This window comes from Trachinotus anak, unplaced genomic scaffold (assembly GCF_046630095.1).
Source record: "Trachinotus anak isolate AG129_WGS33_773 ecotype Australia unplaced genomic scaffold, CSIRO_AGI_Tana_v1 ptg000003l, whole genome shotgun sequence".
NCBI lineage: Eukaryota > Metazoa > Chordata > Actinopteri > Carangiformes > Carangidae > Trachinotus > Trachinotus anak.
In genome coordinates this window covers 17092695-17110964 of record NW_027273854.1, presented here as the reverse complement: position 1 = coordinate 17110964, position 18270 = coordinate 17092695, and the positions used below count along the sequence as shown (strand labels likewise).

The following is an 18270-nucleotide window of genomic DNA, read 5'->3' as shown; positions in this document are numbered from 1 at the left end:
TTTTACCGGTTGTGCGCTAAAACTGAAGTATGCGCGCAAACACAACAGTGCCGACTGTCCTGTCTTCACCAGTGGAGGAAGAAGTATTCAGACCCTTTACTTATATCAGAGTAGCAATACTACAATATAAAATACTCCTTTACAAGTACAAGTCCTGCCTGGAAAATGTCACTTCAGTACAGTATTATTAGAAACATTTTCATGTAGTAGTGAAAATAAAAGTTGGCCTACTCATAAATTGGAAAAAATGGCCCCTTTCAGTGTTACTATTCTATCCCGTATGATATGATGATGATGTGTAAGTACCGTTTTTGAATCAAGAGTATTCTTAATACAAATTTAGTTTAAAATTGTGCAAATACAAAATGAAATGATGATTTAAAGACACACAAACCCTAACAAATAACTCACTCATCATTAATTTGCTGGAGTTCTGCTATTTGAATTGGATTTTGCACCTATGTGCCAAACAACAGGACAAAACATGTTAAGGCATGATGAGTTTGAGTTTATTCCACAAAAAAAAAAAAAAAAAAAAAGTAATATTAGCTTTTACTAACAATCCAAAAGACAACATATGCATGCTGTATCTCTATCTGCAGTTATACAGTACAGGCAAGAAATAATGCTATATTCTTGCTAAAGGTATCATTCTAGGATTTGTTGTAATGTTTATCACTTGGTTGTTGAATTAAACTAAGGTTATCATTGCGTAGTTAATGTGGACCTAACCATTGTCCAACTGGTCCAATACCTGTTTTGACCCTGCCAAAGTGTGCCTGAGCAAGACACTGTTTTGTAAATTGCTTGTGTTATGAATATGAGCTGTTAAGTCCAGTGAGAGGGTGCTTGGATATCCAAGGACCCAAATATGAAAAAATTAAATCTAAAAGAAAAAAAGATTTTAATTGGCCTCTTCATTGGAATCCTTCTCCAAAACTTTGTCAGACACAGTGCTCCAGACATTCACATGCCACCTGCTGCACCTCCCCATGAACCTCCTTTATATCCTCCATGTCAAGCACCACCCCTCTGGGCACACCTCTCCCTTCTGCCACCCCTTCCACCTCTGATGGGCTCAGCACCCGGTTCCATACCCTGAACCCTGCCACCTGCCCAGCAAAACCCTCTGCAGGATCAAACCCTCCACCAACAGAGTCCTGCTCCTGCCCCAGCACCACTGATCCACCGCCAGGAATCTCCCAACCCTTCCTAAAGTTGGAGCCCGAAGAGGTGAGACGACGATCACTGTAGTGCCAGAATCGACCCTGGATGGAGGACCATAGGACACAGAGGTGGTGCCAGCAACTGTCCAGGAGCGACGACATGGGGAGATGGCGATAGGCAGGGTCTCCAATGACAAAGTCCAGAGAGGGTGAAGAAGCAGAAGAGTAGGAAGATGGGAAAGATGAGAATGGAGAAGAGGAGTAGGAGGGGTGAGAAGATGAGGAAGAAGCTGAGAAGGATGTAGATGAGGCAGCGGAGTTGCGTCCATACAGAACTAACTGGTTGTCATTGTCTTCCGTGGCATAGGAGAGCAGGGTGCCAACATGTGAGGCCTCCACACGGAGCCACACGCACACAGAAAGTTCAGGAAGGTTAGGGAGAGTCAGGGAAAAGGTGACATAATTCTCCGCTGATGCAGGGGGGAAAAACAGCATGGAGTCCACGTTACAGACTGCAGACACAGGGAGAGAGAACATATATTCATTCTCAGGTAACCTGGTCACATTCTGTAACACTGGTCAAGGGCATACATCAAAACAATTGAACCATTGAAGCCACATAATGCAGCCCCCCATATAACAGATTACAAATAGGAATCAAGCACCAAACCGTTTGGGAACAATGTGCTCACAATGTGAAAACCTCTATAAGATCTAAAAAGGGTTACAGATGTTATTCAGCATGAATTTAGAAAAAGTAAATGGATTTTTCAGATGGAAGCAGATCTCAACATTTAAATCCCAGCTGAAGGACCTTCACTGTACCATTCAACACTTCTTTTCCTGTTTGTCTCTGTCTGTCTTCACTTATGTATAAGTGAGTGGGTGTTACAATGTAGGCTATGAGAGGCAATTTGCAAAGATAGGAAGAAGAGCTTTTGAGTCCACTGTTGTATGCAAGATAACCCTTGATTTAAGTTATCTGATGTGTAGGAACTCTAAACCTGATATGATTTGTCTCTTAGAATTGTGTGTGCAGAGAAAAACTATGTCACTGGTTGAAAAATATTTTTTTCTTTCTTGAAAGGTTGGTTTTTACATAATGCATTCTGCCGGAAATTTTTATCAAATTAAAATTCTCAGATTCAATATAAGGCTCTTTTTTGGACATACACATTGGTCAGAGCAGAGGCTGCCCAGCGTACTGACTTTTACTTACTGGTTGCATCCTTTTTAGGAACTGGCCTTGCTGGGATCTTGTGCCTCAAGGGAAGCTGGAGAAAGTTATGGATCACTGAAGTCTCTACTTTTGTGTCACTTTCTTCCTCTTCTTTGCCTTTCCATCTACTAGCCTCAGACTGGGGATTAGGTAGAACATCTGAGGCCTGGGGCTCAGGACCCCCTAGTCTGGAACTGCTCTGCCTGTCTTTGGTGGGTTCAGAGTGGGTTTCATCTTGGGACAGGGGCTGAGGCCAGGAGGAATAATTGGGATTGTGTAACTGGGGGTGTCTCTGAGGATGAGATTGGAACTGAGACTGGAATGGTTGTTGGTCCTGGGGCTGGATGTGAGCATGACGAGAAGGCACAGACTGGTGAGACTGGAGCTGTTCCTGCTGGATCGGGTAAGGCCGTGTCTGGGCCCGCATCTGGATCTGTGATTGAGAATGGTATGGATCATGGGGCAGGTGAGCTGTGGACTGGGGTTTAGGGTTTGAATACTGGTCTTGTATCTGAGGATGAGAGTCTGGCTGAGGCCTTGGCTTCTGAGCTTTTGAATGTTGGTTTGTTGCATGGTATTTATACAGTCTTGGTTGATCAGTCTTGGCTTGACTGCTTCCTTCTGGTCTAGGTTGAGTATGCCCACCCAAAATCCTCCCAGGTCTCGCTCCTCTTAGGGTCGGGGCTCTTCGGCGTGGTTCGTAATACTCTTGTGGTGTGGTGTTGGAGCTGAGGGGCTCTCCCACCCTCGCCAAACCCCTGATGTTCCCTACTCCATTCCACTGCAGGACCTCACCGACCTGTCCCTCTAGTCGAGTCACACGCAGCACCTGGTTTTTCAGGGATTCCTGCAATGCCTTAAGCCCCATTAACAGCTCATCACGCTGGGCTTGAAGGGCAGCCACCCTTTCCTCTTGGCTCTGGATCTCTAGGGTAAGGTTGGAGAGGTCCTGACCAAGATCTGCCTTCTCTTTCTGGTCATGGCGATGGTTTGCCCTCAGGTTCCTTTCTATCAAAGCCAGACGACCCTCCATCCGCTTACTCTTCTTCTCAAGCTTCCTGCTCCACTCCCTGGGATGATAAAGAACAAGAGAATGTTTTTGTTAAATTCATGTATTACTCATTATTAAAGATGCATCATATAGTACATTTAGACCTTGGCGAAATTAGCAAATAGGTTTCTCCATGAGACTCAGCCACATGTTTGAGCCTCAGTCAGACCCAGAATCAAGAGTTTTTGAGGAGTTTATAGTGCACCAAAATCAGCAACGAGAAGACGTATCAGAACAGTAAGCTTAGTCAATTGGTTATGTTGTTTGTTACCTTGTAACTGGCAGTGGCAACACACAGTGTTAGTGGCTGTGCTAATGAAAACTCTTGCTTTCTGTACTGACAAAGTTTCAGTAACTGCTTAGGGAGCAGTACATATCCAGATTTTTAATGTTAGAGGAAACTTCAGAGAGACTCAGCTACATGTTTGAGCCTCAGTCAGACCCAGATTCAGCTGGGGAGTGTCATGTGCACTAAAACCAGCGACAAGCAGACATATCAGAATGGTTAGTATACAGTAGTTAGCATCTTTTACTTATTTACGTTGTTTGTTTGCTTGCACTGGCAGTGGCTGATACAGTGTTAGTGGTTGTGCTCATGCAAACTCTAGCTCTCTGTACTGACAAGGTTTCAGGTTTATTTTGCCTTCCAATCCTGTCTCCACAAGTTGACGGGATTGGTTCCTTAGTTATATGATGTATGAATCCTTGGCTGACTGAATCTCTGTCATTGGTTCACTGCAGTTCCAAGATGGTATTGACTGAGTATTTTGCTCATGTTATGTCTTGTATAAAAAAAACATCATATGGACATGTTAACAAGGTTAAAAAACTTGATTCTCATTGGAGGGGGGGTCTTTATTGTTGATGGGAATGTCATTAATTTTGAATGTATTTGGTCATTATCCATGAGTTGAAATACTGCCATATTGTTGAAATACTGCCATATGATTAATGTCTTTCACAGATATATTACTATTAACTAACAAACATACTCATATATTTCTGCATTGTGGTGCATATGTGGAAAAGCATCAATAATTGGTCATTTCAGCAATTTATTGCAAACGTAATAGTTAATATATTCCACAATACTTTGCAAATGCACTTCAAACATATCTCCACAGAGTAGATTTTCAAAAAATTGAAAAAAATCTTTTCTTTTAGTTGCATGAGGAGAAATTTATCTAATCAGAGAATATTGTCCAAAAGCTGCTCAGAACAGATGCTAAAAGGAAAAGCCACCCACTCAACATTTCAGATTTCCCAACATAAAAAGTTTTTGAAGGGATAATGTCACTCATGTGAGAGTTTGTCAAATTTTAAATCCTAAGGATGTAATCCCTATCATTTCATGAATGGGATGACAGTAAATTGGGCTGTCTTCAAATAACCCCCCTCTGTTCTCAAATATATTCAGTTAACAGAAATCTGTCTGGACACATCAGCCCACAAGTATATTCAGACCTACAACGACCGCTTGTCCCTCAGCTCTAACCTGACACCTTCTATCTCCTGCGTTGTGCTCTGCTGTAGGTGCTCAAGGTTCTGTGACATATGGTGATAATGGTCATTCAGGTCTTGAACACGGCTCTCCAGCCCCCGCGAGGAGTTCCTGTTCTGGTTCAGGGCCAACATGTCCAGACGGGCCTGGGTCAGCGCCTGGAATTGCTGGAACTAACAGAGAAGAAATGGGTTTCTGCAGCTGTAACAGATTTGATGATGACTTTATATCTTGAACAATTATCATTGTTGCAACAGTCTTTCCATAATTTACTTTACCACTACTGTACTTTTACAAAATTACTAACATGTCTAAGAGCAGTACAGAAACAGGAAGGGGCCTGTAGTTTGACTGTGTGACAGATATATGAGTCGTAAAACCTGAATTTTTAAGGGCAATCATTAATCACAATCACAGACCATACATAAAACCTAAAAAGCATTAATCTGCACAAAATATGTTTGGTTTCTTCCTCAGTTTTCTTGACCATTTTTTAACTACTACTTTTTAATCTATATTTAAACATGTGATTAGGAAGTCAAATCTGATCAATTCAATCCTGCAGAGATGCTACTCTGGTAAGCTAGGCTATGTAAGTTTAAGGAGGATCAGTGTATCTGGTTTTACAGTTTTTCCTTTGTTATGATATGTCACCTACGGCCATATTTGTGTGGTTAACAAACTCAATTACTCAGATATTTATCTTTTTTTCTACATGAAATTGCTTTAGCAAAGGCAATTGCTTTAGCTTTAACTCTTTACATGATGTGTTTTCCTCCCTAAATAGTACAATAATTTATATATGGTAACACAAGCATAAGAAAGGTAGACTCAAGCTTTACAGGGCAGATATAACAAAATGTTTTGTTAGTTTCATAAATCCATAGGTAAATGAAGTCCAATACCTCATGCTTTAGGAATTTTCAAAAGGTCCATCCATTAGGTAATATAATTTCTGTATCTATAGCTCCAACACAAATGAACATACTGTTTTATCATAAAATCTTATATTATGACTCTACCTTTGTTGTTCTGCTGTTTTTTATTTACTAAAATCCTGTTTTTAAAATGGAAAGTATCCTTACAGAGTTAAGACATTAATCCCGGGGGTTGCACAGGTTTCGTTTTATTTTGAACTTTTATTATGATGGGATATAAACACATACAGTAAGTCATCGAAAAACATGAAGTAGACCCAGCTTCTGCACAGAGCCACATTATTGCAGAGGAGTCAGATAATTAGTTATAAACTTAAACTGATGTAGCACCAACTGTTTAGCTACTGTTACAACTGCTACTGTAATATCTTAGCATCACTGGAACAAATACCAGTATGGTGATTTCATAACAATCTTGTTAATGTAATAAAGAAATCCCATTACTTTGCTGAAAGTTCACACACACAGTCTGATTCTAGCCAACCTGTTCGTTGAGCCGTCGTAGTTTCTGGGACACAGGATCAGTTCCCTGCACCTTTACACACTGGAGCTGCGGCAGAAGCATGTGAACCAGGATCAGGGGCCAGTGGCTGGGCTTGAGGCTGATCATGGTGCAGAAGAGCAGGGATAAAAAGAGCTGGGAGACTGGGTCCCTGTCTGGAAGTGGTGGTGGAGGTGAAGGAACAAATAGAGGAAAGAAAGAAATGCACACACTATAAACACCCACAGACTGGGACAAGAGCACACTTTCCATTTTCCACAACATCATTGGGGAGCTGAGAGGAAATGCAGATGGATTTAACAGATATTCAGCCTCTTGCTGTCTCCTCTCTCCTACACAAATGAACACAAAGAGAAGTGTTCAAAACACTCCACCAACTACCAACACCAACTGTTCATTATTAATTCAAATGTAGAATAGAGAAAGCAGATTCGTAAACCATTTTTAAGGATGTTAGTGCAAAAATAAGAAAGTGACTTTTGTCATGATTTCTTTGTTATGTTTGTTGCTCTGTGCTCATTTCTGTGTTATTTCTCTACTGCAACACCACTGGGAGGTCCATTTCTGTGGATCTTTTATTGATAAAGTTTTGTTTTATTAAAAACTTTTATTACCCTGCAGTCAGACAAATGAAATGTGGGAAAAGGGAAGTTACATATCATAACTTTAACAAACCAAAAGAGCTGACAGCACGGTATTACTAAACTGTACCACACCCTCAATTTCCCTAAATTTGATAAATGTATATGCTTTTATTTGTGTGTTTCTGTAATGTTGCAGTAAATCTCATGATGAGTGGGCTGAGGGAGAAGCAGCATGTACTTTCCTCTTCCCTCCCCTGTCTCTACTGACTAGGGATCTGGCTCTCTTCTTCTGCTTTCCTGTTGAATGGCTCAATCCAAGAATCATGCTGTTGTTATCTCTCTTCTGCTTTCTGCTCATGATCAGGTTACAACACTGTGGCTTCGTCTACACTGGATTTTAAAAGTTAACTACAGAAAGGGCTGGGTGATACGTGTCTCTTAGCTGTTTCAATGAGAATCTGAACAATCTGTTTTTGAACAGGTAAACTAGATACATTTGAACCCATAAATAGCAAATTTTGGGTAAAATTTTCATTTCACAAATGTACAATCATTCATCATTTCTCTAGAAAAGTGACTAAAACTCCACACAAAGCCTTACTGAACAGATTGAATAAATAATGTCTCACTGATTTTTCATTAATGAAGAGAAAGAAAAGAAAAATGTTAGGGCAGTTGCAAAAGCAAGCAGTTTTTAAAGTGTTCAAAAATTCACACCATGAATGTTTCACTTGTGAAAGTCCAGTGTAAACCCAGTTTCAAGTTTCACTTTCATCATGACTGCTTTCGTCTAGCAGTCTGGAAAATCCTGAATGCCACATTGACCACAGGAAGATATAGTTCAGTACTTGAGCAGGGTGGATATGACCGCTTTAAAACAAAAAAGTCTTTGCATTTAACAGCTTTCTTCCTTTTTTCTTACTCGCCTGTAGAGAAGACTCACCTGTGCTGTAAGCTTCACTGGAACAGGATGGACTTGAAATGTCTTTTCATCTGCTAGTGTTTTTTAAAAGGACAACTTTTTTTTAAAATTTAGTAATATTTCATTTTTCTTGAGGAGGAGGAACAAACAGTATATACGGTACACAGATTTTATAAATCAGACACCTTTGGTAAAGGCTGCTGTCATCATGTCAACACGCGTGAACGAAGAGACTCCACTAGTGAACAGAAGACTAACATCATCTGAATCCCAGGTTGGAAACTTTTCACTCATTGTAATTTATCTAAAATTTGTCCGAGCAATAGCTTGTTGATTCAGTCTGTGATTGTTTGATTTAATACACAAAGAAGACAAATTCTCTGTTTCTTTTTTAAAGATTATAACCCAATATATTTTGTCTGTAGTGTAAAGTTTGATGCAGTTGCTCAGTGGCCACGTTTTTTTTGTTTTGTTTGTTTTTGTTTTTTGTTTTTTTAATTAATTGCAAAGAAGTCCAACGATTATTCCATTACTAGACAGCTTTGTACAATCGATACATTTAGATGTCTATCTGAGGACTATTAGTCAGATCAAAGCCATGGTCAAAGTCTGTCTTAATGAAATGAGTCCTTGGTTGTCAAAAACCCCCAAAAGTTTATTTATTTACACATGCAATCAGGACATGTGTAACCCAAAAACGAAAAGAAAACAGGAACTGAGGAACAACTGAACTCATAATGAACTAAAGGCATGATCGGGCACGCAGCTACACAGACTTCCTACCTTCCCCAATGACAATCAACAAAGAACAAACTTGTCATTTTGCAGGAAAAGCTCCATAATCAGTAGAAAACAAATTAACATAAACCTAAGAAACACCCAGATTACAGCTAATCCAACATCACTTTTGTTTAGCATAATTTATTTTTTTTCTTTATCCTACTAAAGTGTTGGCACAGAGCAGAGTAATACTTGCTGTAAAACTGTTCACTTCCATGAGAGGACTTCACTAATGCAGGCAGTACTGTGTGTAAACTCAAAACACACCTCCCCCTCTTCTCTTTACAAGGTGGCCTCACTGAACAACACTCTTCCAAAAACCAAGTGCACATATTTCTGCATCTATTTCATTTATTTCTCTGACAAGAACATCAATATTTACTATTACTATTTTAAAGAAAGAATTTTTGTCCACATGCTCAATATTTATCTTCCAAATTCTAACTCATCCATATCTCTTTATCCCAGATCAATAACTCCAAACTGTTCCTGGCTGTTTTCTCGGCAGTCCTGGGGAACTTCAGCTTCGGTTACTCCCTGGTCTTCTCATCCCCCGTCCTACCAAAGCTCAAGAGCCCCGATGCCGACCCTCGGCTCAAGATGGACACGGAGCAAGCTGCATGGTTCGGCTCAATCTATTCCCTGGGTGCAGCAGCCGGTGGGCTGGGGGCAATGCTGCTCAATGACATGATTGGGCGGAAGCTGAGCATCATGATGTCAGCGGTGCCATCAGCTATTGGGTGGGTCTAAGAAACAGCATGCAGGCATTAGACTGTGCTCTGATAGCTGTGGTGCATTTATCTAAGTACTGTACTTAAGTACAATTATGAGGTATTTGTGCCTACATATTCCTATGTTATCATACTTTACTTTTACTGTGTTAAATTTCATATTGAACTTATTATTCCACTACATTTATTTGAAAGCTCTAATTACCGGTTACTTTGCAAATTACAGTCTCTGCACACCCACACAGCTGTTTTTATATGCTGCATAGACCTCAAGTGAGGTGAAAGTTTGGTGGCTTTATTCTGGGAATACCATGTGACCAAAGTCTATGAAGTAATAAAAATGATGACAGTCCCGCCCTAACAGATACAACTGCACTCAGTAGAGTGCATACCTCCGCCAAAGCCAGACAGTCCTAGACATGTCTGTGAGATCCAGATTATTAACTGGATCCACACCAGTGAAGAAGCCATTAAATTTTGGCCTGGTTAAAGAAAATTCTTCGTGCACATTGCATGGTTAAAACAGCAGGTTTTGCAAAAGGAGTCATTCATTAATGGTATCTATTTAACTGTACTCTGTTGTGCACAAACTTGCAGAATGCTATAATTTATTCAAAAGTGCACACACAACAGTAAAAACACAATGTGTTTGAACTTATTATGTGTGTATATGAGTCTGTGTGTACTATTTTTTTTATTCTCATCTGTATATGTGTCTTAGATACATGCTGATGGGAGGGGCTTCGGACTTGTGGATGCTCCATCTGGGTCGTTTCCTTACAGGTGTCGCCGGTGGGATGACAGCAGCATCCATTCCTGTAGGTCACCATGGTTACAGATGGAAATCTGCACATGCATATGTTCATGACAATGACATGTGTGTCTTTTGTGTGTTTATGTCACAGGTTTACATCTCTGAGATCTCGCACAAATCAGTGAGAGGAGCTCTGGGCTCCTGCCCTCAGGTCACTGCTGTGTTTGGGACCCTGGCGCTCTACGCCCTGAGTAAGAATATACCAACACGGCTGCATAAATAACATTACTGAAAGTTACATTCACTCTTTGCACATTTGGCTGCTCAGAGTCTTAAGTAGTAAGTTGACACAGTAGCAAGAGTCAAACCTTAATATCAACATTTGAGCTGAATTTTATTATCACTAATGGATACATAATTCATTTCTGAGCTTATTGTATCTGTTGGTGGTGAGTTGATAGCTGGGTCAGCATAGATAATACTGATTAATTTCACTTTTTCTGCTCTGTTGCTCATGTTACCATAATCTTAACATGTCTTGTGATGTGAAGGCCTGGTGGTACCATGGCGATGGCTGGCAATAGCCGGGGAGGTGCCTGCTGTGCTGATGGTTGTGCTGCTTGCATTCATGCCCTCCTCTCCCAGGAGGCTCCTCTCCTTGGGCCGAGAGCAGCAGGCTGCGAAAGCCCTCCGGTGGCTGAGGGGAAGTCACTACGACACACACATCGAGCTGAGTGCCATACAAGTGAGAGACTGACCGCCACTTTAATGTTTTTAACAACATGAGACAGATAAGGTTTCACATCATCCTGTACTCACGCGTGGACTAGTTTTACAAATAAATACAAATTAGTACATGTATGTGTTTTATGTTTCTCCCAATGCAGCACAGCATCAACACACAGAGTAGAGTCACATGGTCCCAGCTTGCCACACCAATCTACTACCGGCCAATCATTATCTCAGTGGTGATGCGTTTCCTACAGCAAATGACAGGTGTCACGCCCATTCTGGTCTACATGGAGCCCATCTTTGCCCAGAGCAAAGTGTCCCTGGAAGCCAAGTAGGAGATATGTCCTATTTAACCATTATTCATCTATCATCTACTTATATTATCTATCAAATACAGACCTATACTCATTTTGTATCTCTCAGGTATGATGCTGCCATTGTAGGTGCTGTCCGCCTCCTTTCTGTTGCCACGGCAGCCAGTCTGATGGACAGGGCCGGACGCAAAGCCCTGCTGTACACGTCAAGCATGCTGATGTTCCTGTCCACTCTGACTCTGACAATGATCTCTCACACCACACCTTGCCCTCCAGGCCCCTCTCCTCCAAACCTCACCATGAGTTTGGACCACATCCCCCATAATGACATCGGAAACGCTTTAGAGGCCAGCCAACCAGGATCAGCAGGCCTCATTCCTCTCATCAGCACCATGGTGTTTATATTTGGTGAGTGTTGAAAGCAACTGTCAACTCTTGCTGAAAATCCACGCTTTCCCAAATCACTCCATTGTTTTTAGCCATGCTACCAGCGCAGCTTTAGGGATGGTAATGTCGGTCAGTCCGTCCAACACTTTGGTACGGACTGAAATATAACAGACATTCCCCTGAGGATTAATTATATTGACTTTGATCCCTGGACTTTTCCTCTTGCACCTCCATTGGGTTTATATTTTTGGTTTTGAGCAAAACATCTTGACAGCTATTGTCTGTATTCCCATGAAATTTGGTACAAATTGTATATATTGTAATAATTTTGTCAGTTCCCCGACTTTTCATCGAGTGCCACTAACAGGTCAAAGATTGAATTTGTCAGATACATCATGGCTAAACACCTGCAAAACTAATAACATTTCCATCCACCTCAGCTGTGCTTAATCTTTATTGCTAATCACCAAATGTTAGCTTGTTAGCACACTAAAGTGAGCTCAGTTAGCATTATCATAGGGAACATATTTGAGGTCTGATGTTTGTTTTTAGCCCAAAGCACCAGTGAGAACAGCTTTACGGAGCTGCAAGCCTGGCTCGAGTTTTTGGTTCATTGCTGCAAAGGTACAAGCAAATTAGCTCTTAAAATCAACATATGGATACACAGTTAGCTTGTTCAGTGGGTGTAGATTTGATAAACCTGTCAGGCATGTGTCCCTGTATTTACCTTTTGTCTTGTTCCAACAAGTTAAGACCTGTTATGTCCTCAGGACACTTTGTTATACAGCTCTCAAAGCATTATTAACCACTGTGTATTACACGTCAACATCCACCTGCTCATACTCATCAAACCTTTTCAGTTGTTAAATTGGTTTCAATTATGGTCTCACACCTTACTTGATTTGGAAAACTTTTTAAACATCCCAGTGTCATCTCTCTGAAATAGGAGTAGCCTACCTTTTTTCATGTGACATTTATCTTATTTTACTTATTTTAAGTCTGTAAAGCAAATGTTCCAGAGTCTGATAAACTTCTCAAAACACAGCCGGGTGTGATCGTGCACTAACAAAACACTTTCTTTTGGTGCTATTATTGTGTTATTATCCCTCATATGAGCTGTTTGTCATCACATTGTTGGTTGTCTCCTAGGATACGCGATGGGATGGGGTCCAATCACATGGCTGCTGATGTCAGAGGTGTTGCCACTGGTTGCCAGGGGTGTGGCCTCAGGTCTGTGTGTCACTGTCAGCTGGTTGACGGCCTTTATGCTCACACACGCCTTCACACACCTTGTGGATAGGTATGGCTTGTACGTGCCATACCTGTGTTTCACGGTGGTGTGTGTCGTCTGCCTGCTGTTCAATGCCGTGTGCATCCCAGAGACTCGTGGCCGCTCGCTGGAGGAAATAGAGAACTATTTCAGAACAGGCCGTACGTTCACCATCAGACGGAGCCATTCTTCTGTGCAGGCCCAATGAAAGCTCATAGATCCTCTTGATCAAAAAAATGAGTCATTCACATGATGTAGCTCAAAAGCAGGGCTAGTGTAAAGGGATATTTTCAGGTTAACATGTAAGGACTACTACAATAATTACTGAGCACAGACTGAGTTTGAGAGTTTTGAACAGCCTTCCTTTTAGTTCATTGGTCAGTGGCTGTGATGAAAACACAATAAAGAACTCTGATATGTCTACTTATAAAAAATGATGGACCCATTGCTCCACTTTGCAACATGCCATTATTTTCACAGGAGTACATCAGAACAACATGGGTCGTTCTCAACTTACTGTGTGAAATTTATTCTGTATGGATATGCACTGTATGTTTTACAAGTGCTTTCAAAGTGAAAACTTACAACAATGTACCAACAGAAGAAGATAGCTTGCCAGTTTCATGTTCACAGAATTCATAAACATTCAATTGAATTTTAAATTATAGTTGTTGCTTAGTTTGTTTAACTGTCCATATATTGTTTCGACAATGTGCTTTCTAAAAGATCACCGAGGCTCAAAGATGAGGATTGATTTTGTCATGTCTACAGGTTCTATATGGTATTTTTGTCAATTTTGTTTTCCCACTGTGACATTTAACAGACGAAAATCAATGCTAAGTTTGCCCACATTTGTACAGCAATCAGTCACAGACAGTGTAAAGTCTGATCCACTTCACACCAAGTGATTTGTTCTGTATTTCAGCAGCAACAGCAGCAAATTATTTTTGTTTTTGAGCATGACAAACTGTCTTCAGCAGAAGAAGACACAACACTGCCACACTGTTGACTGATCTCTGAGAGGGGTGGTGCAGATATGGCAGAATGAGCAGTTAACACCAACTTTGAGTTTCTGTAGGTGGTGCTGATTTTGCTGCGAGCCTGGACTATTATTTTGTTATGTAACAGTGATCAGTTATGGATAGTAGGTATTTCTTTATATACAATATTTTTTTACATTGGTTAACATGTACAGATCAAAACTCTGCTACAAAATCTAAATATGCATAAAGTTTATAATGTAAATAAACTTGCACAAAGATATAATATCATTAAAGGTTTAACCATGTGAACAGGATGTCAGAAAAAAACAACAGCTCCATCATCTTCTCTGTGCCTAAAAAAAGAGTGACAGGTCTTGTCTTGTTTGGCTCAGCAGGCCAGGTCACATGCCACAGTGTAGTGTGTGTCATAGGACTGAGTCTGACTCACCCAATGAAGCACATCACTGTCCAGTGCATCCCCATCCTCCCAGTTGTCTAGTAACCACATGGAACAAATGTTTATGTTGTTGTTACTGTATGAATTGACAAAAAATTGTGCACAATATAGGGGTACAATATACCAATTAAAAGGGATGAATATGACCAATAATAATTTTGAGCAGTGTAAAATACAAGATATGTAGGTTGAAAAACTGCTGTTCAGGTTTTGTGGGGGTATCTGTTTTTCCTGAATCAGAAAAAGTTTGATTTGTATTTAAGGGTCAGTGGATGTAGTGAATTTATACATGTTGTCTTGTTATCTGAGTAAAATCTCTAATAGATAGACCTAAATAGTCCAAAACATAGGAAATAAAAAAAAAACACTAAATTCTTTCTTTATTTTCTATACAGTAGATGATCTGCAGTAAAAATGAGCACCAGGTAAAGGCAAGAACTGGTGGATGATATAAATATAATGCCTTTAAAATGTAACCCATCTCTGACACAGCCTTAAAAAACCTTCACAAAGGTAGCTTTGCAAAGTAATTGTATGTAGGACTGTGTTCCTGTTATTCTGGCCACCCATTGTCTTTAGCGAGTTTGAAGAGACATACCTATTGCGTTACAGAAACAATTATATCCATATGTACAGTCATATGTAAATCTGTAGTCTGTACAGTGTTTGATTGACATGGACGAAAGAAGTGCAGACACAATTCAGGTTTTGGTGTGTTTGGGTGTGTGTGTGTGTGTGTATTGACATGGTGGGAGAGAGGCTTTATTACAGCATTGGTGCAGGAATTTTTAGTTTGTGCTCTACAATGCTTTGGAAAACTAACCACACCAAATTCTTTGGTCCTGGTGTGGTTAATAACAAGATGGACATAAGAACATTTTTCATAAAGAGTGAAGCACGGACAGGTGTCTGTGAATCTGCAGCTGTACTCAGATAGTAAGCTAACTTATGTTATTCAAGATTCTTTATTGTTGCATCCAGGGCTTGATACTAGCACCCACCCACCCGCCTAATGAGGGTGGGATTCGGCAGTGGCAGGTAGCACACCCACTCTTACTAGCCACTTTGGCAGGTGGCATGTTAGTGTGTATGTGTATATATATCTATATATATCTATATCTATATATAGATATAGATATATATATACTCTCAAAAGACAACTGAACTAATAAACCCATTGCACCAGTGACACTATGATACTACAACTATAAAAATAGTATTAAAAAATTGATTAATCACTATTACTACTACTAACCTTTGCAGTAATCATACATTGCATTAAAATAAAATTCTGTGCATGTAAACCATCCAAAAAAAAATTGGCCCTGGCTCTGGGTGCTCTAGGCGTAGCCGCAGAGCTTGTCAACTTCTAGATCCGCCACTGCATGTTTCTATGGCAGATATGATGATGATTGGTTTCTGAGTGCACTTGTGTGTCACAGTATAAAATATTGATTGATTATGTGCCAGTATTTTGCTGTAAATTATTGGAAGCTGATGTTACCTGTTTTAGGAAAATTCATAAACACAATAAGAAAACACTTCACCAGTGAAGTGTTTTGTAAGACACTTCACCAGGAAAATCAACTCTTCTCCACTTTAAAAAATGGAAACATATTTATCTCTGATATATATATCATATATAATAATAATAATAATAATAATAATAATAATAATATATTATAAATATATTGTTATATCTACAGATGACCAGATGGATAAGAAGAAAGACAGATAAACATACTGTAGCAGTATAAGAGGCATCAGAGGATGAACGCACAGACAGCGTCTCATGGCTTTTATCTTCCTTTGGCAGTGTTTATATACCTCATGAGTCAGAGGCTATTTTTATGTTTCTGATTACACCCACCTCCTTTCTTGCCCTGGCCAATGCCTCCCTTCCACTCCACCTTCCCTGCTTTCTCACCACCTGAATGTTGCGTTCATTGGGTGTTTTTTTTCTGTCACCAAAGCTTCCATCGCTGTCATGTGTTGTTACTGATGAATGATTTGTGATGACCTGAAACAAAAAAAGTTGGTAAAAGGAAGAGTCAGTCTGTAGTTCCCAAAAACAAATTCTGGGAAAAGGCAAAAAAGAGAACAAAAAAAGAGCACATCTTGCTCCAGTGTTTAGTTTTAATTCATTCATAGTCAATGGGCAATGTCGAGATGTCGGCAGTGACATCTCTTTTTATGCATTATGTGATCACTAATCAAGAGAGTAACAAAGTTGCACCTGTGCACCTTCCATTAGATCTGAGAAGACCCCACTTTGCATACCATAATAATAAAAAAGAGAAAACTGAAAATGAATAAAAATAGGCTAGTGTATAAAAATACTTAGCCTATGTATTTTCTTTTTTTCTCATTTTTGACCTCTGGAGTATGACCTTTTTCCTGACTTTATGTTTGCAATAAACTCATTAAGAAATGATATAATGATAATATGTATATATATATATATTTACAAATATTTTATTTATATTTACACAGCTTTTTAAAAAAAATAAAATTCTTCTATTTTTTAACTAACTTTTTTACTATTTTATAATTATTACTTGTCCATTAGGTCTCCAAAGCCATGGGGGATTTAGATATGAGTGAGTATCACACATTTGCACATCACATCAATGATTCTTCTGCTTGTTGAGAAGGTCTCCTCTCTAACTCTCAGAGGTGGAGGGAGATGGGGAGAGGGGCAGGGGGTAGTTCTACCTCAGGTCTCCCTCTCTGTCTGTACAGTACTAATGCAAAACCACACAAGGAAAAGCCACCAAATAAACCACAATTCATTCATAAAACTGTGAATAAAGGCCTGTAGTTTCACTGACACATCATTTGTCTGGGTTGCGTGAAATCATTAAGAATAATAATCTAGTCTGCCCCACCACCAAAGTGAATTGGTTTAGTCTTGACTCTTGGCTGACAGTGTTTGGGGATTAATTGTGTGTTCTCCCCTCTCTTTAAGGTGAGTAACTGGGTATAAAAACTGGATTAATAAGAATTACAATTAGTATCAACAAACGGATTAACCCCTGACCTGTAATCACTTAAAAATGTCCCAATTTATGCAAAACATAACACACACACACCCTGAATGTAAAACTCTGTAGGGATTGGTCCGTTGTCTGGAATGTTGTTCATCAGGCCCATCGAAACACACACGCACACACAAACACACACACACACACACGTACACACACTACCACCTCACCCAGCCAACTTCATGTGCAGAGGCAACACCCCACCGTCTCAAATACGCCTTTAACTACTGTATATCCTTCAAAAAGATGAGATGTAAACTGTAATCTTTTATATTGTTCCCATTTTATGAGAATCAGCAACCAGAATGTCTCATTCCCTTCTGCATTATGAGATTGTTGCTTGCTCTTGTTTTTATAGATGAGCAGTTCCAACATTTGGAAACTCTGGTATCTTTATTACAGAAAGAAAAACTAAATGGTTGTGAATGTTTACTTGTGCAACATCAGTCTGTAATTCTAAAACGTTGGTGGGGTTGAAAAAAAGGCCTTTTTTGAAGAGAGTTTCAGGTTGGTAGGTCATTGATTCAAATCCCTACACATGAATGGATTTTCTTCATCTTCCCTTAACATACGTGTAAGGTGTGGTTAGACAAGGCAGTCAGCCCTCAGTGACCAGCATAGAAAAATGTGGTTGAACAGGCCTGCTCCCAGCTGAGTGAGAGAAAAAGTAGACCTTCACAGACACACATCTTTTGAGCTGAAATTTGATGCTAACATGACCAAAGTGAACTTGGGCAGGTTTGTATATTGTAAATAAAAAGAACTGTGCCGTGTTCATGTGGGCAAAATAGAGCCAAGAGACATAAAAGCGCCAAACCTCTCAACACTGCATCATTTGCCAACTCCCAGGAGCCTAATGTTTACTACTGGCAAACAATTAATTGTCGGTTTGATGCAACACTACTCTTGAGGAATAGCTTGACATTTTGGGAATT

General features: G+C 39.9%; 2 protein-coding genes across 2 annotated transcripts; one reads left to right on the top strand and one right to left on the bottom strand.

The window, feature by feature from the left end:
• Positions 1-246: 246 nt before the first annotated feature.
• On the bottom strand, positions 247-6531 carry ptx4 (pentraxin 4, long). Its single transcript, XM_071463005.1, has 4 exons — positions 6360-6531; positions 4932-5110; positions 2386-3455; positions 247-1678 (listed from the first exon to the last, which is right to left on the bottom strand). Exons 1-4 carry the CDS (start codon positions 6483-6485, stop codon positions 945-947), a joined length of 2109 nt encoding a protein of 702 aa, XP_071319106.1. The 5' UTR covers positions 6486-6531; the 3' UTR covers positions 247-944.
• Positions 6532-7749: 1218 nt separating this feature from the next.
• slc2a6 (solute carrier family 2 member 6) lies at positions 7750-15825 on the top strand. The gene is made up of 8 exons (XM_071474175.1): positions 7750-8157; positions 9132-9403; positions 10116-10212; positions 10300-10399; positions 10700-10893; positions 11036-11211; positions 11304-11602; positions 12731-15825. Exons 1-8 carry the CDS (start codon positions 8092-8094, stop codon positions 13057-13059), a joined length of 1533 nt encoding a protein of 510 aa, XP_071330276.1. The 5' UTR covers positions 7750-8091; the 3' UTR covers positions 13060-15825.
• The last annotated feature ends 2445 nt before the right edge of the window (positions 15826-18270 follow it).